This window comes from Pipra filicauda, unplaced genomic scaffold (assembly GCF_003945595.2).
Source record: "Pipra filicauda isolate LSUMZ 115617 unplaced genomic scaffold, ASM394559v2 scaffold852_size119209_pilon, whole genome shotgun sequence".
NCBI classification, from domain to species: domain Eukaryota; kingdom Metazoa; phylum Chordata; class Aves; order Passeriformes; family Pipridae; genus Pipra; species Pipra filicauda.
The window spans coordinates 24,742-49,333 of NW_024105034.1; the positions used below are offsets into that span (position 1 = coordinate 24,742).

Consider the following 24,592-nt stretch of genomic DNA (forward strand, 5'->3'; position numbering starts at 1 on the left):
GCCAGGAAGAACCAGTGACTCAGGGCTGGTGCTGGGACCCCACTTTCCATTTCCAGGCTTCTGTAGATGTTGAACCTGCCCCAGACTGTGCTCTGCAGGAGGAATGGCTCTGGGGACAACAAACAGATGCTTCTCTGCCAGTCCCTATGAGGAGGCTATCCTGAAACCAGTGCCAGGCTCATCACAGTGGGACATGGAGGAAGAGGCAGCAGGCAAAATTCAGACAAAATCCACCATTTTCCTTGTCCCTGTCCCCAGAGGAAGTCAAAAAGACTGGGGAAGTCACCTCACAGAAAAAATAAATAAAAAAAACTTCAGCCAAACAAAAAAGTCCAAAGCCAACCAACCAAAAACCCAAATCAGAAACCTCCAGAAAACTTACATTAAAATTGACAGTTTTTAACCTGAATCCCAATGAGCCTTTCCTATGATGGGCAGACACAGCCTGTGGGTTTTCCCAGGATCAACACTGAACGGGAATGCTGCACTCCCACCCAGGTAGTACAGGCTTGGTCAACTGCTGGGTGGTCCAGAACCCATCCGTGAGCCACTGAACTCTTCAGTGTCACAGTGGGACCCACTGCTGGCAGGTGTGTTCCCACAGCCTCTCAGGTGTTCTCCCACAGCCCCCAGGTGCTGTCCTGCTCAGCTGTCCCCAGTTTATTCCTGCTGTGATGGTACCTGCATCCCCTACAGGAACAATAGCAACTCCCACGGCTGAGCATCCACTTGGGATGTACTGGTTCAAGGGAGGGCTTTGCTTTGCATTCCTGAAAGCTGTCTTAAACGTTAAAAATGAGATGTTTCCTCCTGTCCTGCTTCCCACCTGCTCAGTCTTTTCCCCACACCTGTGATGAAGAGTCAGGGGGCCTTTTCAGGAGCCTCCAACAGGCACAGGGGACACGAGCCATCACAGAAACACCGGGGTACAACTTGAGCCAGGCCAGAGCAGAAGCTGTTTATTGCTGCAGCTGTGAGGGAGGGCACAGCCCCCAGGGACAGACACACTGACACATCTGTGCCCAAAAGGGAGAGCACAGCCCTCAAGGACAGACACACCACTGCCCAAAAGGGGCACACAGACTAAGTTCACGTTTCTCTGCTCCGTCCTGCAAATGTGGGTCATCCTGCAAATGGAAACCCTTCCTGGGAACAAAGGCAAATTTGGCTTTCCCAGTGCTCTTTTCCTTGAACCCTGGCTAGGATGAGATCCAGAGCTACAGCAACTGAAGAAGGTTCCACAGCTCACGTCCCTTCTGCCTTGCTTGGACGAGAGTCGGTGTCTCTGCTCTGCAAATTGCCCCATTGGGAACAGGACACGCTCCTGCAGGTTTGCTAGCTGACAGGTGTGGCAGCCTGGGTAGAAGAGACACCTTACATCACACTCATACGCTCAAACCATCCCACCTTTCCCACCTGGAAGTGGACGGGAACCAAAATCCTCTCGGGCACAAGACAAAACATTCCCTCAGACACTGTCAGTTTGCTCCTTGATACTTCTCTGAATGTGGACACAGCAGGCTGAGCCAAATGAAGCTGATAACATGGCAGAGGCTGAAGCAGAGAGAGGCAGCAGTTTGGAAGGGAGCAGCTTGCACAGTGCTTGTTTCACTGTAGAAGTTTCACGTAATTTGCTGGGAAGAGGCCGACCCTGCCGTGGCACTGCCCCCGCCACCAGCCTTCGTCCACCATCTCGATGTGTGTGATTGTGTCCTCCGGGTCAAAGGAAATCTCATCATCTCCCTCTGCAAAAATTGTCCAGAAAGGACAGACAGTCACAATGCAAAGAGAACCCCAGGCACAGCTGGTTCACATCCCTCCTCCCACCTCCCCTGGGCAGAAGATAGAACAAGATAACCCCCAAGAGTTCAACCTCACCCAAACCCCATCAAACAGCACAGACAAGGCAGATGAGCAAGACCTTGCAGGTGACAGATGAAGTTTCTCTGTTCCTGTCCTGGTTCTGGCCAGGACGGGGTTAATTTTTTGCAGTAGCCTGGTGGGGGCATGGCCAGTACACTGAAGTTATTCTGTACCACCTCACATCATTGCAGGGGTGGATAAGGACTGTCTTCTGGGGAAGAGGGGGTTCCTTCCATTTGAGAAATGGTGGAGGGAGCTGTCCAGTACTGTCTGTTAGTCCACTACTGTCTATTAGTCCAGTGAGTGTTTTTCCACGTGAATCATTTCTTTTCTTAAACCTTTAGTTACTAATATTGTTGCTGTTTGTTTTCTTCTCTCATGGCTGTTTGAATTGTTCTTATCTCAGTCCACGATCTTTGCCCTATGGGCCTCCAGTTGGAGGGGGATGGTGTGTGGGTTTTTTAGTGGGACTACTAAATGGGACAATACCATTCCTAAACTACCACAGTTCCCAAATCAGGTCTCATTCTGCTTCCTATGAGGAAGAAATTTAACCCCCCAAGTCCCCACTGCTGAGGGTGTGAACCCCCACACCCCCTGGCCCAGCGCCCTCCCCCCAGCCCTGTGGCAGACCCACCTCCTTGGTAGTCGTAGAGAGCCACTGCGCAGGTCCCGGGGCCGTGCCCCTCACAGCCACCCCCCGTGTTGGCTGCAGAACAAGGACAGGTGAGACAGACACTGAGGCAGAGCCCAGGGCAGTGCCACCCTCCAGCCCGGCTTTGGGGAGCACCTCCAAACCCTGCCAGCAGGGAGAGGTGTAGCACAGCCCAGAGCAAGGTGTGACTTCCTTCCCCTCCCACAGAGGGAGTGGAGTCCTGATACTTTGTGTTCCTCTCCCAAGAAAGTCTGGGCGTAACTCCAGCCTCCCCACTTGCCATCTCCAGTACCAGCAAAGCTGCGGCAGAAGCACTGACAGCAGCCCGTGCAGTTTGCTCCTGTGCTTGGAGGAAGGTTCCCCACACTCCTCATACCAGGACACCCCCCCCAGCAGGTCTTGGGAACACCAGCCATGTGAGCAATGGGCTGAGCCACAACCCCCAGGCCCCAGCACACCACTGGCAGCCACTTGCCAGGAACCACAGCAAGAGCACCAGTACACATCCAGCTTCTCCTGAGCCACAGCAGCCCCCCTCCTGCCAGGCACTGCTCCAGCAGGTTCAGCAGGTTCAGCAGACATCTGCTGCCTGGCCCAGCACTCTGTGCAGCTCATCTGCACCTTGGGGATGGACAGGGGAGCGGAGACCACCGAGTCTTCATCATCAGGAGCCGTTACCCTGACCACAGGAGACTTCAGGACACAAATTCCCTCTCGACTCTGTGCCATACATCCAGTGAACTGAGTGGATGGGTACAAGCTCCCCAAGACATGGGCTATTCTATCAGTACTCACCCAGGTGGGGCTGGCTCTGGCTGTGCTCCTGAGGAAGGATCACCTCATAGTCTTCTCCTCCATCTTCCCCCAGGTCATAGATAGCATCTGGCTTTCCCAGTGGGGCTGGCAGCTCCTCATAGTCAGCACCTCCACTGGTACTGTCACAGTAGTCAGAGGGCTCTGGCAGCTCCTCATAGTCTCCACCAACATCCAAACTTTCACTGTAGATGGGCTGATCCTGGCTGGGGACCTTGCACAGCTCTGCGCCCAAATCTGCTGGCCTTGGTGGCAAAGTGGGTGGTGCTTCCTCATCCTCCCTTTTGGCCTCCTGCCACGAGGGGAGAAGGTGACAAGAGAGTCACCTGCGAAGCACCCAGCACTCTCCCAACTCCCAGCACCTGGCATAAGGCAGCCCCTTCCTGGAGCACCATCCCCTGCACACCAGGGAAACAGCTCAGCCCCTCGGGCCGTGCTGAACTGGCACTGGCATTGCTCTGGAGATCCTCAGGGCACATGTGTTTGAACCTCTGTTCATACTTCTCTCCAGCCCACGGTGCCACCACTGCACCTCCCCACTCCCAGAGCCTGTCCCAAGGGGTGCTGTGCAGTCCCATCCCCATCCCAGCACTCCCCCTCGTCCTTCCAAAGCCTCTCACACACTGGGCACAGCCCCTCTCAGGTGCAATCCCCTCTGCCTGCTCCCCTTCCCGGCTCTCCCAGACTGCCTTGGCACCTGCTCTCCTGGTGACACGGGTCGGTCTCCATGGGCATTCCTGGGCACCTGTGCTGGCACAGCAGCAGGGGCTGCCCCCGTGTGCCCCTTCCCTCTCGGTGGGATTTCCTGCTGGAGAAGAGCCATCAGATCCCTCAGTCCCTCTGAATGAGTACAGAGCAACGCCTGTTCACATTCCCAATAGAGCAACTCAGAACATTTTCCTCCACCTAGAGTCTGTTCCAGCTCCTACAAACCTGCCCTGGGCCCGGGCACTGGCAGGCTGGTGACAAGGGTGGGGCACCCCTGAAGAGGAACATGTTGGGGGGGCTTCACTGTGAATCCCACTCTGCCCTCTGAGTGCAGGAACAGCAGCAGGTGGGAAGGCAGGTAAGCATCGGGGCTGGGTGCCATCTCACATGCAGACTGCTGGGATGGCAGTGCTGGGGAGGGGTGACTGCACTCTTTGACAAGCACCAGAGGCTAAAGGAGCTGAGGCCAAAGCACTGGGGCCATGGCTGGGTGCAGGTACACCCTGATCTCTGTGCTGAAAAGGAAAGTCCGGTGACAACTGTGAAGCTCAGTGGCCATTCGTGGCAGATGCAGGGAGGCAGTTTAGGCAAAAGGTTACTCTAAAGAGATCATCTGGAAGGACATGGAGCTGCATGGCCATGAGGAAAAGTCTCCTCCAGGAGCCTCAGAGGACACAGCAGGACAGCCAGGGCTCACCTGTCCCCGAGGCACCGGGCACTGCCGGGGCTGTCGCCGCAGCCGCTCCTCCTCCGCCTGCCTCCTGCTCTCCTCCTCCGCCCTGGCCATGTGTTCAAACTGCGAGCGCAGGCTGCTGGTGCTGCTGGAAGCTCCTGCGAGGAGACAGCCGACTGAGCCAGCCCCCAGCTCCCTCCCACCACCCCAGGCATCCGGGAGAAACCCAGACCTCCACCTCTTCAGAGAGACTCGCAGTTCAGCCACCTTTGTCCTGCCCCCAGCACAGGCTGAACCCCCATCCCATCTACCAGCATGCTGACACAGAGGGACCAGGAGGCTCCCATCCCATCTACCAGCATGCTGACACAGAGGGACCAGGAGGCTCCCATCCCATCTACCAGCATGCTGACACAGAGGGACCAGGAGGCCCACAGCTTCCCAGCTCCAGGGCTGGGACTCATATGTCTCACCTGCCTCCAGGGGTCTTGGTTTCTCGTAGGAGGAGGTGGGAGCTGCCATCTCATCAAAGCCAGCAGCACTCTGCAAGAGGAAGTGAAAGAATTGTCCAGCTTCTTGGGCAAGGCCAGTGCTGGGTTTGGCTACTGGTGATGGCAAGCACTGTTCCTAGGTGTGTCTGTCCTCACCTGTACACTTACCCTGACCCAGGGGAGGCTGCTGGCTGCAGTCCCCTCTCCTGACACCTCCCTTCCTCTCTGCATCCTGCTTCCCAAACGACCCACAGCCCTGGCTTTTACCAAGTGCTCATCTGATTTCACACGTGATTTTCTGCCATGTACAGGATGCACCTTTTTTGTCAATGCCCCTCCACTTGCTGTTGTTAAATTCACAGGTAGTGTTAATGTCTTCTGAGGCAGGACACCGTTCCCTCTCTGCTGCTGGCCCAGCCCAGACATGCAGCATGGACAGGAACATGTGTTTATATCCTCCCCAGCTTCCTCCAGCTCCTGAGTTCGGTGATGTTGGTGCTGTTCCAGGCACAACACTGTGCCCCTGCACTGTGCCCCACAACAGGGAATGGAGGGTTCAGGGAAGGCCCCCTCACTGCCTCCTCCAAATGCCCCAAAGCCACAGGGTTCCCACCTCTTAGTTTAGCCACATCCATGAGGTTCATCTCCAACTGGCAGGACCAAGACTGCAGGGCAGCCTGACACACACAGAATTAACTCCAGTGCTTGAGTCTGAGTTGTGACTGTAGATGAGGCTTTGTGGGGTGTCAGCCCAAACAGAAAACCTGAACCAGCCAACTGGGTGACCTTTTCTCATGCACAGCAGATTGAGCTGTGCTAATCCCATCCCTGCCAGGGTTTGTCAAAGTGTGCAGGCAGATTTAGCTACCTGAACAGACCACAAGGCACTCTTTGACAGGAGAGAAAAACCTGCACAAGTTAAGAAACAGCAGAGGAGTTACAGACAGTGCCATGAGGAATTCCCTGCATTACAGTCTCCCCCGGCTGCATCCCTCTGCATCCTCTGGTATTTTACACTGAGCCAGTTCCCTCTTGCCACCTCTGTGCCCTGAGCACTCTGAATCTCACCTCCACCTGGGAAATCTCTTCTCTTGCAGCAGGGCAAGGAGCGGTGATTAGTAGGAAGCAATTGAAGGCTGCAGCAGTCTTACCTTATCCACTCTATCCTTCTGGACCCCATACCGGCCTCCAAACCCCTTGGCATAGTCTGTGTGGGAAAAAAAGGAGGCTATTTTACAATATTTTATACTCTATGTGCACATCTGGCTTCAGTATGCTGTGACCAGTGAAATGAGATGAGTTAGCTTTGTCTGCATCTTATCACATATGGAAGTAACTAGAGATAACACATGCAAAGTCCTCTGGACAGTGGCTTTTAGGACTAATTATCCCTCCTTTCAGCCAAGGGCACAGGAATGCAGGGCTGTAGCTGAGTGGAGTGTGGCCTTGTTCACTGAAGTCAACTGTGCAGTAGCCCCCAGATTCCTGGGATCTGTTCTGCCTCATTCCTCTGTGCTTGCCTTTGCGATGAACTTATGGTCAGGAATGTCCCTCACAGAGACAGCACAGCAGAGTTTGAGCAGGCTGACTGAGGGACTCTCATCCCATGTCCCCCACTGATCCAAGCAGCCATCTACCCTGGCAGAGTTTGCCCTTGTGCTTTGGGGCTCACCACACCCCAGCTGCTCCAGAACATGCTGGACACATTCCATTTTCAGCAGCTGGATCTCTGACTATGAACCACAAGCTCCAGGTCTGTGTGTGCTCCAAGGAAACTGCCACCACCTCTGGCAGCGTTGCCTGACCTGTTTGGGATGCGTGGGGTTGCACTTCCTCCTGATGATCCCAGCCAAGGGCATTCTTGTCCTGACGATCCCTCTGGACCCCAAACTTCCCACCAAAGCCCACAGAATAATCTTCAGCCACGGGGATCCAGATCACAGCATGGAAGAGAACAGACAAGGGTGGGAAGGAGACAAGTGGCAGCAGTGTGAGCTCAGGCTGTTCTCACAGGTTTTCCTTGCCCAGGACTTAGAGAAAGACATGGAGCAAGGCCAGATTTCCCCACTGGTTGCTGCAGCAACAGCCTTCCCTCCTCCCTGGGACATGTCACCTGCTATTAGCACCCACCTGGGCTTCCCCAGCACCCTTCCTTTGGTGATGTGCTTCCCAGGAGATCCCTGTGCCCACAGAACTCTGCTGAACTCTTTCCAGCAGCCATGCCATGGCTTTCCTCACCTGACCTGTTCCCTTGCTGCAAGCTCCCCATAGCTATTCCACCATTCACGCAGCAGATCGAAGAAGAGCTGCACAGTGCCCCACAGTCCCAGTGGGCACAGCCCCAGCTCCAGCCCTGGCACTGCCTGTTCCCTCAGCTGCCCCAGCTCCCCCAGCTCCCCCAGCTCACCTCTCTGAGAGTCGTGCTTCTCTGCCTGGCTCTTGTAGTCAAATCCCACAGCCGCCTTGTCCACCTTGTCCCTCTCCACTCCGTAACGGCCACCAAAGCCCTTGGAGTAATCTGAGGTGGTGCACGGAGTGAAACCCTGCCCCCAGCACGGGGCTGGTGAGGACAGGACAGGAAGCAGCACTGGGAAGGAGCAGGGGGGAGGAAGGAGAGCAGTGGGGATGATGGAAAACCCCCTAAAAAGCAAGAGGTTGAAGGGGACAGAGTGGATGGCAGGAGCATCATGGATGAGAGCCCATGGGAATGGGGCACAGGGCAAGTGTGGGCCAGGGCAATGGCAGGCACAGCCAGCCGGGAGGGAAGGAAGGAAGAAAATGGACGTGTCGAGGATAACGGGGAGGCACTGGGAGCACAGTCACCCACGAAGGCAAAGCCAAGCAGGATTTGGGCACTGAGAGCCAGGGTATCACCCACTCACCCAACTCCAGAGCCAGGATTTCAGTCTGTGGTCTGCCAGCCTCGGGAAAGGGCTGTGAGTAAGGACACTGAGCCTTGGGAGTACAGGAATGGCAAAGGAGCTCATGTTTGCTATAGTGGAACCTCAGCTTCTACAAACACCTGACCCTGGAGCTGCAGCAAAGGCTGAACCCCATTTCTGCAGACACACTCCTGCTCTCCCCACTTGGCCATCGTGTGACAGCTGCCTTGTGTCTCTCTGTTTTCCAGCTCCAAACCAGTGATCCATTAACAACTTCAGCCATGTTCAGCTGTTCCCTAAGGATCACCTGGTTAATACTGGCTCGTTCCTGAGTCATTCCAGCCTCCATCCTGGCTGCTGGCTGTACAGACTCCTCCTTTCAGACACCTGCCAGCTCAGTCAACAAATCCTGCCCTTAAGGGGTAAATCACAGTCACCTCTCCCTGTTCCCTGAGGCTTTTCTACAGGTCTGCATTTCACAGGACTGAGTTGGGGCTTCTCCAACAACTTCAGCTGTACCAATCCGTGGAGACTGTGTTGTAGAGAAAGCTGCATCAGGACATTTTTTATTCCAGAATGGATCTCTGTTTCACAGAAGCTCAGTCATCTAACCTGTGAGTATTACCTTGACTAAACTATTATCTATCTATTAGGCTGTTACAAAATGGATCTTTAATGGAGCTGTTTTCAGCAAACACAGATTTTGTGACTGTTATCTTGCTGCTGAAGCTTCTAGTATAGACACATTTTTATGAAAAGCAATCCAAACACCCTACTTCTTACAGTTCCATTTTGTCCTTAGCAACTTCTGTAGTTTCACACAGCCTGATGAATTTCTATGTCTACAAGAATATGTTAATGTAGCATAACTGCATGGAATTAATTATTTTAAGATCAACCAAGAATGCCTCAAACTATGTTCCTTCTTTTATACATTCCTCTTAAATGAATCCCATTCAGTTATTTCCTTGGTAATGCAGTATTCCTCACATTTACCTGAAACAGCAACAGACCTTGCCCTTTCATCTTCTTTTGGGTGCAGAATACTTAAAATATCTTTAGTTTCACTTCTTGCACTATTTGTTGAATCTGCAGAATTCTGCAGCAGTTTGAGTGCTCTACAGGCTTCTGTTTCCATATCCATTGCTGTGCCTTTTCCTACAAGTTGTTTCTCCAGCAATCCCTCCATGTCCTGAATGGCTCTTCTGGAGCCGTTCTCAGAAGGGCTTTGGGAGGACAGGGAGCACGAGCCAGCCACTGGAGGGGGGTGGGAGCGTCTCCTCTACTCAGCCAGGACGTGGCTTCCACCAAAGCAAAGCACAGAGACAAGTGGGATGTACACCAGAAGGATGGTGACAGGACAGCATGGAATGGGGCCATGAGGGTGACAGACTGGGAACAGGAATCTGAAACAAGTGACAGGAGGGGGATAATGAAGGAGATTGTGCCACAGCCAACAGCACGGGATAGTGGGAGCAAAAGAGCAGCTGGGCAAAGTGTCAAGGGGTCACACATGCCCATGGACTTGCCTGTCTGGGACGAGTGTTTCTCCACCTCACCCTTGTATTCAAAGCCCACTGCTGACTGGAACAAGAAGGGGAGGGCTGTCAGTCAGCCTGAGGGCCAAGCCAGGTTTCAGCCACCCTCCTCTGGGGCCGGGCTGGAAGCCTGCTCTCTGCCTTGTGCCACAGAATGCTGGGCAAAGAGCACAGCCCCAGGATGGACAGCACAGCCCCAGGATGGACAGCACAGCCCCAGGATGGACAGCACAGCCCCTGGATGGACAGCACAGCCCCGGGACGAACAGCACAGCCCCTGGACAAACAGCACAGCCCCAGGATGGACAGCACAGCCCCAGGATGGACAGCACAGCCCCGGGACAAACAGCACAGCCCCTGGACAAACAGCACAGCCCCCGGACAAACAGCACAGCCCCAGGATGGACAGCACAGCCCCTGGACAAACAGCACGGCCCCAGGATGGACAGCACAGCCCCGGGACAAACAGCACAGCCCCAGGATGGACAGAACAGCCCCAGGATGGACAGCACAGCCCCAGGATGGACAGCACAGCCCCGGGACAAACAGCACAGCCCCGGGACAAACAGCACAGCCCCAGGACGAGCAGCACAGCCCCTGGACAAACAGCACAGCCCCTGGACAAACAGCACAGCCCCCAGGACGAGTAGCACAGCCCCTTGGCAAACACTGTGCTGCCTGGATGGGACACAGCCAGCAGAGTTACCTCCACAGTGCCCCACAGTGTGTCACTGGCCACTGCCCTGCACACAGGCGAGCTGTGCTTCAGTGAGACTGTGGTACATGGCACACCTCCACCTGCACCCCCTGAGCTTGGAGAACTGAGCACAATCTGGCGGCAGCAGTGTTTTAGGGGCAGCACAGGCAGCAGTGTTTTAGGGGCAGCACAGGCAGCAGTGTTTCAGGGGCAGCACAGGCAGCAGTGTTTCAGGGGCAGCACCAGCCACAGTGACACATTTTAACTGCACTGTCCAACACACCTTGTCGGCTCGGTCCCGCTGGACTCCAAACTTTCCCCCAAAGCCCTGGGCTGCATCTGTCTGCGAGGAGTGCTTCCCAACATCAGCCACGTACTCGTGTCCCACGGCACACTGAGAGGAGAGACAGCGTGACATGAACCCCCACAGCCAGGCTGGGGCAGACACAGCCAGCGTGGCTGCACCAACGTGCTGCTGGGACACTCGCAGACACGAGTGACGGGTCCAAGCTGACCGTGTCGGTGGTGGCCATGCCCTCCACATGGCCTTTGCCAGCACCAGCTCTGCTCTGAGGCCTGGGAGCGGCCTGAAGGGCTGCCATGCCACAAACTGGCCTCCCTGCCAGCTCACCAGAAAAAGTGTGGGATGCCAAATACCGGCTGCTCCCAAGTCCAGTGGAGTAGTGTGGTGGATAATCACATGGGATGTACAGCTGAGAACTCCAGGCAGCAGGTCTGGCACCCACTCCCTCTTTGTGTATCTGAGAGTGAGGGCGAGCAGACCTGGCTGGGATCACCCTTCCTGCCTGCCACAGGCCAGGCCAGGGTCCAACTCTCCCTGCCAGAGGTGCTGTGGCCAGGAACCGCACACACTCCACACCAACATGGAGCAGCTGTGATCAGACTCTGCCAGAGCAGAGCGAGGGTGTTTCTGTTGAGCAACTTCTTGGCCTTTGTCTAGTTTTACCAGGATGCTGCAAGCATTCAGCCTCTGGCCCTTCTCCTGAGGAGAGTGTGTGGTTCCTGACCGCAGCACCTCTGGCAGGGAGAGCAGGGAGTTTGTCAGGGCAGTCTGTTTCTCACTCTGCCATCCTGATATCCCACAATCCCTCAGTGACCACACCTACTGAACATTACTGCAATTTAACACTCTCACTTCTGAAAAAAGAAGTGTTAAATGCTGAAAGGTGCAGGAAGAAGTGTGATTATGATTGTCACAAAACATAAACCAGATCTGGTGTGAGAACAGAGAATACAAACTAAGGATTCATCCCAGGGAGCTACGAGGTCTGTAATGCAAAATATAAGAGAATCATTATTTATTAGTTGTCCAAGCACAAGTTTTGCAGCAGGTTTGAACAGCCACAGAATTTTCTTCTTCACAGCTAAAGGGAGAATTGCCAGGAAGTTGTAGAGAGGAGTTACACAAATGGAATCAAACAGATCCTGGAGACAGAGTATGGTCTAGCTGGACATGTGTGAATCTCTGCAGTTGTGCCAGCTCTCCATTCTCTCCCTTCAGGGTCCAGCTAGAAAACATGGATAGCCCTTTCTTGATGAGAAAACCCTTTTCCACCGGGGCTCAAAGAAGCCCTCCACAGCTGTTACCTTATCCATTCGGTCCCGCTCTGTTCCAAATTTGCCTCCATAGCCATAGGAAGCCTTGGGGCCAGTCTCCATCTCCTTCTTCTTGATGACCTCGTGTTCCTCTGACACCTTGTTCCTCAGCTGATGGATACTGGTGAGACAGAGACAGGGCAGGTCAGTGTGGGATGGAGCAGAGCTGTGCAGCCAGCTGGAACATCCCTGTGCCCCTGCCCCAGCCAGAGGCCAGCACAGAGCAGGACATACAGCCACTGCCAGCTGCCATCGTGGGCCCGCTCTGGGTTCCCCTGGGTGCCAGCCACACACGCAGCCACTGTGCTGGGGCAGAGAGGGTGGTACCCCGGGGGCTGCCGAGGGACCGGAGCAGTGGGCTCTGGGAGGACATCCAGCCCCCCTCCTGCAGCCCTGTTCAGGGCCACACCCCGGCTTCCTCAGGATCCCGCACCTCCCTTTCTCTGTGTGCTGCACTGGCCGCACTGCAGGGCAGGGCTGGGCTGTCCCCGGGGTCACTCTGGCCACACTGCAGGGCAGCGCTGGGCTGTCCCGAGGGTCACTCTGGCCGCACTGCAGGGCAGCGCTGGGCTGTCCCCGGGGTCACTCTGGCCGCACTGCAGGGCAGCGCTGGGCTGTCCCGAGGGTCACTCTGGCCGCACTGCAGGGCAGCGCTGGGCTGTCCCGAGGGTCACTCTGGCCGCACTGCAGGGCAGCGCTGTCCCGAGGGAGCTGCTGCCGCGGGTCAGGGAAGGGAAGGGAAGGAGCGGGAAGCCTTTGCAGCGGGACTCGCCCGCTGACGCCCCGCAGCAGCACGGGTGGCGTGATCCCACTCCGCAGACCAGCCCTTACGTGGCCGGTTTGAGCCCCACGCGGTGCCCGCGGTCCCGCCCCGGTGCCCGTCCCGCACCCCCGGCAGGTCCGTTCTCCGCCCGCCCGGGCCCGGTTCCCCGGTTCCCCCCGCACTCACTCGATGTGCCCGGCGCGGCCGGAGCCCTCGATGGTTTTGGCTCCCCAGCGCTGCTCCCGCTCGGAGATGTCGTTCTGCGGGCGAGCCGTGGCCGTCAGTCCCGGCCCCGCACCGGGCTCGGTGCCGCCGGGCCGGGCACGGACCGGGCACGGACCGGGGGTCCCAGCGCCCCATCCCCGCCGCAGCCCCGTCGGCCCCCAGCTCCGCAGGGCCAGGAGCAACAGGAATGCTGAGGAATTCACTGTCGGGAAAATACTGGAGAAGCCGCAGTGACCGCAGCCCTCGGGCCGTTCGCCCAAGCTTGGCTATCACAGCCTTGTTTTGTAGCTTTGTGGAAGGTCTGAGCGTGCATTCGATAAAATGAAGCATGAACAAAGTCTTTCCTAATATACAGCAAAGCTGAAAATATGTATATATAAAAGAATTAAAAAATACATAAAAAGTCTCATCCCGTTCAGGCTTAGTTTGAATGCTTCCACAAATAGAAGAGATGAAGTAAAAACGAGCAAAAAAATTGACAGCATAGATTTTTCCTAAGACATTAATAATTTGGAACTTTGAGGAAGGGAATTGCTTTTCTGTCCCAAACTAGGATTTCTAACTGGAAATAACTAGGCAAGACTGGACCTCAAAAACACAGGGCTCTTGTGTAACAGGAGAGACTTATTTGGAAGGGCATAGAGAACCAAAAGGAAAATGAAAATCATGACCCTGTATGAATGCAGGGAGTTTCCCAGGCTGAGCCCTTCTGCTCTCTCACCAGCTCACCCAGAGTTAGACTAGATAGAAAATAAACATATGAGAGGCACAGAGCTGCACCTGCACAAGCTGACTACATACGATAGGATTTTCCATCTGGAAAAAAAGACAAATGAGGGGAATGCTGGATCCTCTACAGTTACAAACAGTGTAGGACAGAGAAAATACAAGTGTTCACTATGTCTTGTAACGTAGATTGTGGGGAGGACAAGGGAAGCTACCAAGGAGCAGGTTTAAAAAAACCCAATATTCTGTACTCCTCAAGTGCCTTACTTGTGGTCAGACACAGAGGTGCACTGATGTAGGAAGTTCTGGAGACTAAACATGGAGATGGGGCAGAAGTGGCTCAGAGAGGTGACTGCCAGTTCCTGTGCTGAGCCCCGAGCCCTGGCCCCGCTGAGCAGCAAGTGCCCAGGGCCAGGAACCCTTCACACCACCAGTATAACAGTTACCATACCAGACACTCACCACAAAATCAGGGTCTGTGTCCCAGTCGTCTCCCTGAGGCTCCACCTTCACTGACACGTCATGTCCCACAACCGCCTTCCACATCTGCACAGCGAGGACACGGTGTCACCCAGCTGTCACCCAGGGCCCAGCACGTGGGCAGAGCTGGCTCACAGCCAGCTACCGGATTCTGCTTCTCCAACACCATTCATTTTCTGTGCTGTGAGATGCTGTTCCCCACGTTAACCCCCCCAGGAGCACGGTCACACCCCTGCCACACGCTCCAATGTGCTGCTGGACCTGAGGTGGACTCTTCAAGCCTCTTGGCTGTTTTCCAACCTTTTAACCCCTGCCCAGTAGCCTATAGAAGGGTCGGGGCAAGACTGGACACTGGAGTGACAGGGCTGGTGCCGTGTGGTGTTTGTGTCTGTCATATGGAGAAAACGGGAAACGGGACTAAAAGCCCCGAGGCTGCAGGGCTGGATGGGCTGAGGCTGTGGTGGAACAGCTCCCACAGGCCTGGAGGAAGTGATGGGCCCAGGAAGAGGAAGTTAAAAATAACGTGAAATCTAAAACTCCTATGTGTCATTTTCAAGGTGACTGTGAAAAAAGATGATGAAAAAGCCCCTCCCAAAAGTTTTCACAAAACGAGAGGGAAGATGACATGAGCTGCCTACACCCCAGAGCAATCATTCTCAGCAGAGCTCTCATATTCCAGCCCTTTACTGTCTGCAGCGTTGAGGAGCCCCGAATTGTTCTCAGTGTTGCCCAAAGCAGCTTTTCCCTGGGGCAGAGAGAAAGACAGAACAGAATGTGCAGGAAAGACTGAGCTGAGCCCTGTTCCCCATCACACCAGACTGTGACCAGAGCAATGGGAGGGAGGAGACCTCCTGTGTGCTGGATCCTCAGCTAACAGCAGCTTTTACCGTGTGCTGCTCAGCGGCACTAACCCCTCCCTCCCAGGGCGTGTGGGAGCCTCAGGCAGCCCCGAGTGCTCGGGGACTTGCCCTCCGTGCGAGCGAAATGTTTATGCTGAGTAACTAAGTAATTCTCTATTTATGCTAAGTAATTAACTGTACCACATCAAAGGCTGTTTAGGAGAATAACCTTCCAGTTTAGTGCAGTGCACTGCTTGCTTTCAAGCTGTCCTTTCCACTTGTCTAGAGAACCAGCACTGTAAGGCCAGGGAGCAAAGAGAACAGAAACTAAACCAGCAGGGATGAGGCTTTCTTTGTTAAGCAAAAGCCAGGTGGTCAGCTAAGGGAGAGGATGTAGGGCCAAGGCAGATTCACAGTTTTAAGCCTTCTGCAGGTGCCTCAGGACCACAGAAGTTCTGTGCCATTCCCCACTCACAGCAATCCTGGGCCCAGCTGAATACAGCCAATTGCACTTAGAAGCAGGGAAAGCAGGAAGGCTCACGTGGGCTACATGGCACAATCTAGCAACACCTTTCTTCTCCTTTTCCCCTCCCTAATTTATTGGCATCTCTCACACCAAAGATTTTTAAAGGTTCTTGCTCATTTTTGTAAAGGATAAACCAGCAGCAATAACCAGCTAGCACAGGGCTTTTCATCAGGGCAGCTGCTCTGAGCTCAAATCAAGTGGTTCAGGGTTTTAAATGCTGCTGTAAGTGGTTCTTGAGCACTCATTCTCCAGTCACCTGCCCTGCATGGTGGGAACCATGACAAACCACAGATTGTAATTGAACTATGATGCTCCAGACACCCCCATAGTGAGAAATATCAGCCGGCATCTCAACTCCTTAGTTTGTCTTATTTTCCCCCGTGAAAACATCCACTACAGCACAAATATAGGGCTACCACACAGCACAGTCATGCTGGTAGATTTGGAAATGTGGTTCTTTAGAGGCTCAGACACAAGAGCAACAACGACAGGACAACAGCCTGAGAAGCAAATGCCGAGCATTATCCACTCAAACATGCTGGGTCAGGAAGGAGTTCTCTGCCCACCAAACCCCACTTCTTCTGGTAGTCATTTCTCACTTTCCACTCCCAAAACACACTCAAGCTTTCTTACCTTTAAAGGCTCCTGCTGGCAAACTTGCTGCTCTTTGCTCAGGAACCTGCTGCCTGCAACAGCTTTGGGCCTGTCTGCTCCGAGTTCCTGTTTTAACTTCAGCTCTCTTCACTTCCTGCACCCCAGCCCCCAGCTCTGCTCAAGTCATGAGTCCCCAGACCTGCCCCAGTGCTGCAGTTCCCTCACTTGCTGCCTGTGCTCCAAGATGCTGACACAGCACACAGCCAGTGCTTTCCCATCGGCACAGAGGATCCCATCAGGTCCCAGCACACCTTGTGTTCAAAAGAAGACTCTCCCATGGTTATAAAAAACTAAGTTCTGGTGGAGACAGCAGTCCTGGAGCCAGCATTCATGTCTTGGGCATGCCTGTTTCTTCTGGTATCTCTCCCCATTGCTGGGAGGATTGGGGAAAACACTAACTGTCCTCCTGAACCTTTTCCCATTCTTCCCAGTGCCTTGAAAACCCCTTTGATCAACCTTGGGCTTCTTGTTGCAACATCACCAGTACCCACATGAAAGAACCACAGTCTGAAGGCTGCACTGAGCTCAGTCAGTTGTCTGGTGACATCCCTGATTCAGGCCCCAGGGAGGCAGCAAACTGCCCTGAGATTAGGGTCTGGTCTGCACATGGGGGCCTCTGTTCTGCTCAGGAGTGACTGTGACCATCCCTCTCTGTTGTTTCTCCTCAGCACTGGCCTTACTGCAGCTCCTGTGAGAGGGGGGTTGATCTGACCTCAGTGAGGGCACCTGCAGAGGTTCCTCCTCTGCTACCTCCTCATGTGCATTGTCTGCCATTCCCAGAGCCTCACATCTGTCCTGGCACGGGAGCGGAGGGTCGGGAGCTTCCCTTTACAGCTCCATGCAGTAACCTGCAGCCACTCCTCCCTATCCCGTGACACCACCTTTCTCCTGGCACAGGACCAGACCCTGGCCCAGCTCCAGCAGTGCTGCTGAACTGGCCTGTGTGTCTCAGGGATGGCAGAACACAGCTCTGCTGGTCGACCTCCTTCTCAGGCTCTCTTGCAGATCAAAACCAAGGCAGGACAGGTCTATCAGAGAAGAAACAAAATGTTGAAATGTTTGAGACAGGAAACATCAGCAAAAAGGCCCAGTCTTTCATCAGGTCAAACCACAAAGCTGTTCAGTCAGACTATGATTATCAGACCAGGAGGTTTTGTTTTATTTCTGTATTTAATCTAAGTGGCAACTGTCTATCTGCAGGAATAAAACATTTAAATGTTTCTAATCCTGCAGAATCGTGCCTTTCTTCAGTTCAGGAAAACCTGCGTGGGCTTTAAGGAAACATACTTTGCTTATAATCCTTACTCCTGTTAAACACAGTGGAAACATTATCTACAGCCCTATAACCCCCCAGTGCTGGCTTTTGTTCCAGCAGCGTGGGGGACTGCAGCAGTGACTGTGAACAGGGGTACCCACCTTTGGCTACAGAAAGTTGAAAGGGGACAGTTTAATTGTCCCATCTGAGTTAGGAGCACATTCCAGCTCCCTGGTGCCAACTCCCGTGTCTATCCCGAGGTTGCACAACTCTGACTGGGTACAGTGTTTAGGCAAATGTGGAAAAGTAAACCCAAGCAGATCTTGTTTTACTGGAATTGCTTTCACTGTTCATAAAATGGCTGGGGTTGGAAGGGACCTTAAAACCATTAGTTCCACCCCCTCACCCTGCCACAGGACATTGCCTATTCCTTCTTTTGTCATCTGAAAAAGGCTGAGCAAGAGGTGAGATGAGGAAAAAGGCATCCCATAGGTGTTCACACTGTATGAAAAAACAATGCTTTTGCAGGCAGCACACACCGAGGGGACCTGAAGTCCCACTGTCCCCTACAAGGTGTGATACAGCAGCACTACACCCTCAAGAAACCTTTGACAGTTACATGACATGACCCAAATTCCATCTGAAAAATAAACTTTATTATATATACAGGAGCTCATGCCCCAGGAAGCCACAGGCAAAATATTTGGTCACTGAATTTCATGTAGTTGGAGGAAGTCCACACTGATAACCATGGGCAGTGCACAAGTGGGTATGCAGTGCCAGTGCTCTGGACCTGCCAGAATCCAGCTGCTTGAGCTACTGATGAAATCAATCCATCCTCAAAAAGGCTTTGTGCACTGGCTAGAGCAGCTTAGTTTACCAGCAATATCAAAAGAACTACCTCTTTCCCATGGGAAAAACGTGATTGTTAATACTCTACTGAGAGGCAGATACGACCCTCCTGGCCAGAACTCGGAATGGAACAACCACTCGGTCTCCGACAGGGAATGTGACTGGAACTTCCTTTGCATTTGGCATTCTGCTTTTGGAAGAGGGCAGTCTCAAACTCAGGAGGTCTTTAGAAAACACAGCTTTCCATACATCCTAAAAGATCCAGTCCATTTGCATCATTTGCTTTGGGTCCAAACATGCCCAATGACCAGCACCAGCTATCTACACCAGAAGGTCTCAGAACTCTGGTTCCTTCCTCAGCACAGGGGAGACACTTTATTTTTGGAGCTTCTGCCTTTGATTTGGGCCCACACAGCACACCATGGACCCCTTCAACACACCATGGACCCCTTCAACACACCATGGACCCCTTCGACACACCATGGACCCCTTCGACACACCAGGGACCCCTTCGACACACCAGGGACCCCTTCGACACACCAGGGACCCCTTCGACACACCAGGGACCCCTTCGACACACCAGGGACCCCTTCGACACAGCCTGTGCGGGGTCAGTCTCCTGACAAGGGGCCAGTGGATGAGAATGCAGGAGCAGGGCTGCTCTTGTTTCTAGAGGTAAGCCAGCACCTTCCATTGTGAGAGGTGCACAGATGCCACAAATAGCAAGGTTTTTAACTTAAGAGCTAAAAAAAGTTTCTTGCTTCCTATTCCTTTTAAATAACTAAATCCCTGGCATTATTTTAGAGGCTTGCCAGGGCAGACATGACTGTTTTTAAATGGAATGCTCTGCAGGGCCAGATAGACTAATTTTGGCATTTCTTCAACAGGAGATGCAACTGAGCAGGAAACACAATTTTAAGATTCACTTTACTTAAAGTGCCCACAATTTCCTTAGGATATGCATTTCAGACAGCACTGAGCCATGGAGCAAATTTAAGGGATGGAAGAAAGGGAAGACAATTCTTTGTCTTACATCCAGCTACAAGGTTTCCCCAACCCCACTCATGGATTCAGCCTAAGAGGGGGAAGATTCTGCAGTTCTAGGAAGTGCTGAAGTACTGCAGCAACTCAAGAATATTTTTCTTACTCCTACCACAGCACAATACTATCTAAAATGACTGGTTCTACTTCCAGGTACAGGAGCAGATGCTGTCCTTGAAAGTTTGCAGCATGACCCTGGCTCAGAAAACAAGCCACTCCTGCAGAGACACCGAGGGAATGGCCAATGTCCCGGGAGCAGTTCCCAGCAGCAGCACTGACTCTGACAGCAGCACCCAGTGCTCCAGGGCTGGCTTGGGAAAGCAGGCAGCTGGGAGAAGTGCTGCCCCTCGACAGGGAATGCAGCCCCCGGTGCACGTGGGGCTGGGCTCTATAGAGCCTGTCACTCCTGCTCACAGGTGGCCTGTAAAGCACAGGAAGAGCAGGACATGGAGAGCAAGCAGGTACGTGGCCACCAGCAGAGGCAAGCGGGTCCGGGAACGGAAGAGAGAGCGGAACAGGCGGCGCAGTCCAAGGGCATTCCGAGCCTGCAAGAGTCAAGAGAGACCAGTCAGTACAAGGAATGGTTGGGTCCCCAGCTGCCTTCACCCAGAGCTCTCTGACCATGAAGATCAATTTAAGCTAACAAGCATAAACCTTCCCAAAGTCATTTCACTGCCAGATCCCACCTCTAGGGCAATCCTCATGAAACACTCTCCTTCCCCTGCTCTCTGCAGGTTTTCCATGAACCACCTCTATCCAATTCTGTCTCCAGCATGGAAGACAGAGCAAGGCAAGAGCAGAAACCTACACAGCCCCTGACAGATCTGTGTGTGCCTACAGAGGGATTTAGCTGCTGTAGGTTCACAGTTTCTTGGATTAGTCAGGGCTTACATAACTGACAGCTGTGAATGTTAAGTTCTTACTCTGCTGGAATTATTATCCATGGAGTCGATCAGCAAGGACTGTTCATGACCTGGAGTCATATCAATGCTGGCACTTAAGGAAGACGCCCACTCGCTTGGCTGCAACCTGCCACAACAAACAGGACATTAAATTCAGTGTCTTATGATGCCACAAACCAAGACTGTAATCAAGCTTAGGAAAGGAGGTGTTTCTCCAAAAAGGAGTCAACCCCCACAGGCAAGCCCTGGCCTCATTGGACAACAGCTGGTTCCATTTGTACAGTTGTGGTGCCTTGGTGCCTCCTGAGCTCACGTTGAGCAAAAGGACTGGACAACCCAACCAGCAGGAACCCTTCAAGTGAAATTTCAGTGTGACTTGAAAGGAGCCAGGGCAGAAGTTCAAATTCTGTGAAATTCTTTTGGAAGCCAGCTCTGGTTGCAATAGTGCTGGTTCTTGATAAGTATTTTCTAGGGACAGAGGCAGCACAGGCACATCCTGGGGCCACCAGTTTTTAGTGAGATCAGTTACAGGAGGCTTTCAGAGACTTCAATGCCAGAAGGAGATACACTTGTCCAAGTTGTGCAGCAATTACCAGGGAACTGCATCCAGAATTCCTCCATACAGATCACTATTTTTTGGCCAAATCAGCAAGTGTGCCAGAAAGGAAGCCATTGTCTTCTTGTAAAAGACTCCACTAGTGAGGCTTATTTGGACTACAAGGAAATGCAGAGCTCAAGTGCCTACAATCAGGTCAGGTGAAAAACCCACCTCCATAGTCAATGAGGAGAAACGAGCATTCTGAACTTGCCCCTCAGGCAAGTTTATCAGGGCATCTGTCCAGTGCCCCAAGTGCCCTGTGCAGTGCAGACAACGGTGCTGGGTGCTGCAGAGGGGGGAGGAGAGGGGTCTAGGCTGAAGTTGAGCCTGGTAGAGGTGGGGGAAAGTGTTTTTTCCTCATTGTGTAACTGTTCCTTAATAACCAAATTAATGAAAAGTTTATGTTAATCGGCAATACATTAAAATTGAGTGACAATTCTTCAAGTGAAGACTGTTTTCTGCATGACACACAGGTGCTTACTGAGGAGACAAATTCCCTGGAAGCATGAGAACTCTTCTGCTGGCGCCCAATTCCCAGTCTCCAAATTATATTTTCCAGTAGTTAATTTAACTAATTGAGATAGCTAGCATCTCATTTCCAGACAGAATTTATCTTAATGTCTAGTAATTTATCTGATTCTATCTGCCTACAATTGAAGAACTCAATTTCCTGAACTCCACAGAACACTTTTTTACAGTACAGGTGACTGAGCACCACACGAGTTGCCCAGGGAGGTTGTGAAGTCTTCCTCCTTGGAGATATTCAACTGCCATCTGGACATGGGCCTGGGCAACTGGCTCTAGGGAGCCCTATTTGAGCAGGGGGTTGAACCAGATGGTCTCTGGAGACCCCTTCCAACCTCAGCCTTTCTGTGATTCAGTGACAGACACAGTACAGTTGTTTCTGTGCCCCCATTTGACAGAAGGATGTGATGAAGTGCAGGTGAAGAACAGAGCTGGAACCATCACACTTCTCTGGTGAGGGTGCTTGTTTGTTCAAGCTGCCTCACCTCCTGATCTGATCCTGTGCTGCAGAAAGTGCCTCCTCTGCAGCAAGACGACGGTCCCGTTCCTCCTCCAGCTGCTCCTCCAAGTACCTCAGATCCTGCTTGGTGCTGCTATGTAAATGTTCTGTTTCGGACAGCCTGGAAGAAAATAACCAAGCATATGCCAAAAAAGGCCTAATTTGTGCACTATTCTGTTTCTGTTGTATACACTGACGTGAACAGACTCAAATTACCTCCCACCTCTCACAGAAGACTTAGTTGTCTTTAATACATTTAAATTTTTTGGAAAGCATGAGAAGACAAATTTCTTAAAGCTTCTGTTTCACATCAGGAAGGAGTTCCTTGGCTCTGTCATCCATGGCCCCACCTTCTGAAAATTATTTTGAAAGAACATGAGGAATCATGTGCTAGAACTTAGTTCCAGAAGGCTATGAGGAATCATGTGCTAGGTCTCAATTCCAGACACTCTCAGGCTACAGCCTTGAGACCAGAACCCTGGATATACTTCAGCAGATACTGAGGATGCAGCCTACCAGACCCAGGTCTGGCTGGCACTGCTGCTGCATGTTGTCACTGTGGTTTTTGAAGCTCTATCCAGAGATAACTAAGGACAGCTGCCAAGTGCACACAAAGCTCTTCCAAATTCACAAGATCCGAGGGTCCCACAGAGTTTTCCCAACACACTGATACTAAGTAACAGCAATTACTCATCACTAGCCCCAAGACCTCCATCAGGATCAACATCCCCACCCCTGTTTTCTCAGGCTTTCTTTACCTCAGCTGCAGCTCCTGCAGTTCAGGTGTGTAACTGCCTCTCTGCGGCTCATTCTTTTCTTGGGGTGCTCCTGGAGCTGCATCTGTTGCAAACAGCTCCTGAAAGAAGGCAGGAGTGTGCTGCAGACTGCACTGAGCGCAGAGGACACACACAGCTGCAGTGCTGCGCCGTTAGCAGAGCCACATGCAATAAGCATTTCCCTGCCATGCCCCAAGCCCACCCCCCTTACCACGCCCTTGTCCGCAGCCTGCAGCTCCTGCAGCTGCCTCTCCAGCACCAGGCAGCGGTTCAGGACCTCGCTGTAGTGCTGGGGGCTCTCCCAGGTGCTCCGGCTGCCCCCGCGCAGCTGCAGGGAGAGGGCGTTCTTCTCCTCAAAGACCTGAGACAGCTGAGAACACAACACAAACGCCAAGAACTCAGGTTTCTGGAAGCAAAATTCTTCTGTGTAACTGAGGGTAAGAATTCTGTTGGGAACATGGAGCTGCCACAGTGCCTGTCACTAAGGTCCAAAGACCAGTGACAATGCCCAAGAGTAGCCTGGGGCCAAGGTTTCCAGAACAGGAGCCCCAAACCATCACGTGGTGTACAGAGCACTACATGTCCAGAGCAACATAAAGTGCTGAGATTCACTTAAACCTTTCAGAAATATCCTCGATAAATTATGATTTTATATCCTCATTTCTCCTTGAATGCAACTCTCTCTCTGAGGATTGATAAATTCTGGGTCTCCCATTTCAGTGTGGGAATCGACTGACTGTGATTCTGCACTGAGACACAGGAACTGTTTCAAGCTGGCAGGCAGCTGTGAAGATGACAAGCTTGCCTTCCCAAAGAGGGGCTTCCTTCAGCAGCCCAGAAAGCAGGAGGATAGAAAATGCTTCCAAACAATAGACAAGGAACCTGGAAACACCTCTCTTCACATGATCTTGCTCTCAGGTCCCTTTGGCTGGTCTTCCTCTCCCCCCACCCAGCTGCCTTCTCCCACTGTCCCCTCTCTGTGTCCTCTCTCCCCCACCTCCCTTTCTCTCCTTTCTTTCTTTCCTCTCCTGTCCTCTTCCCTCCTTCTTTCTCCTTCTGGTCACTTAGGAGAAAGAGCACTAAAATTCAGTGGCAGGAAAGCTGCTGATTCAGGCCCTGCTGGATGGGATCTACACCGGGCCTGGAATATCCCTGTGGTCCATCCAGGACAGCTGTCCCAGCCACGGCCTCTCTCTCCCATGCTCTGACCACCCCCCAGTTACTCTCTGAGGGAGAGCAGTGTGGGAGAGGGAGGATGGGCCCCACTGCTGTGCCAGCCCCATTCAGCAACAGCAAATGCATCAGTGTGGTTCCACCACTGCTTTGTTGAGAGACATATTTCTGATTTTGTGCTACTTCATTGAATGCCAACAAGGACAGATTCATTCCTGCTCCCTGAACCCTATTCCAGCCTTCCCACATTCCTCATCCCAGACTGCAAGCACATATGGAATATGATCAGTACCTTGCTGTTTAACTGCTGAATTCTGAGCTCTTTTTGGTGCAGTTCTTTCAGGCTGTCACTTAGCTGGGTCTGGAGATGTTTCATCTCTGTTTCTAAGCTTGAAAAGTCCCCTTTCAGGACTTCTGGAGAAATCTGCCAAGGAAAGAACAATGAAAAATATATTGCATGTGTGACAACTCACTCTTGTGTTAGTCCTCTGTTCAGTATTCTGAGGTCAAACCCAATATTACTCCCAGACCTGGAACTTGATCTGCTCAGGCAAAAGAGCAAATGGGGAATAAACAGAAATATCCTAAGAGCCATCTGAAAATCCAATTAGGAAAGATCACTGAGCTTGCACATGTGATGGGGTCCTTCTCAAAAGTTGTCTTAAAGCTGTTTACAATAGAGGAAGGAAAAAAAAGGGCACATGAATGAGAAAAGAAAAACAAAAACCAAAAGAAATGTTCACACTGTTCTCATTCAACAAAGACCAGAAGGCCAGCACTGAAGACTCCTCCTGGAAAGCATCACACAAGCATTGTTTTAG

At 52.6% G+C, this 24,592-nt stretch overlaps 2 protein-coding genes across 3 annotated transcripts in view; both read right to left on the reverse strand.

The window, feature by feature from the left end:
* Window positions 1-927: 927 nt before the first annotated feature.
* On the reverse strand, window positions 928-16,203 carry HCLS1 (hematopoietic cell-specific Lyn substrate 1). 2 transcript variants are annotated; one of them, XM_027712105.2, is made up of 15 exons: window positions 16,130-16,203; window positions 14,114-14,197; window positions 12,887-12,960; window positions 11,929-12,058; window positions 10,604-10,714; window positions 9,615-9,669; window positions 7,611-7,721; window positions 7,009-7,119; window positions 6,355-6,410; window positions 5,186-5,255; window positions 4,737-4,870; window positions 4,029-4,136; window positions 3,314-3,623; window positions 2,501-2,572; window positions 928-1,745 (listed from the first exon to the last, which is right to left on the reverse strand). In XM_027712105.2, exons 2-15 carry the CDS (start codon window positions 14,195-14,197, stop codon window positions 1,609-1,611), a joined length of 1,563 nt encoding a protein of 520 aa, XP_027567906.1. In that variant the 5' UTR covers window positions 16,130-16,203; the 3' UTR covers window positions 928-1,608. The 2 variants fall into 2 exon arrangements, with proteins under 2 accessions (XP_027567906.1, XP_027567905.1); XM_027712104.2 differs by having other exon boundaries at window positions 4,029-4,139.
* A 2,962-nt stretch (window positions 16,204-19,165) lies between these two features.
* The window catches only part of GOLGB1 (golgin B1), a 36,578-nt gene continuing 31,151 nt past the window's right edge, over window positions 19,166-24,592 (reverse strand). Inside the window, exons 13-18 of the mRNA XM_039390648.1 lie at window positions 24,064-24,195; window positions 22,810-22,968; window positions 22,581-22,678; window positions 21,809-21,943; window positions 20,222-20,327; window positions 19,166-19,843 (exon numbers count right to left, since the gene is read on the reverse strand). Coding sequence (XP_039246582.1) covers window positions 19,709-19,843; window positions 20,222-20,327; window positions 21,809-21,943; window positions 22,581-22,678; window positions 22,810-22,968; window positions 24,064-24,195 — 765 coding nt within the window. The 3' untranslated portion in view covers window positions 19,166-19,708. The remainder of the gene's footprint in view (window positions 19,844-20,221; window positions 20,328-21,808; window positions 21,944-22,580; window positions 22,679-22,809; window positions 22,969-24,063; window positions 24,196-24,592) is intronic.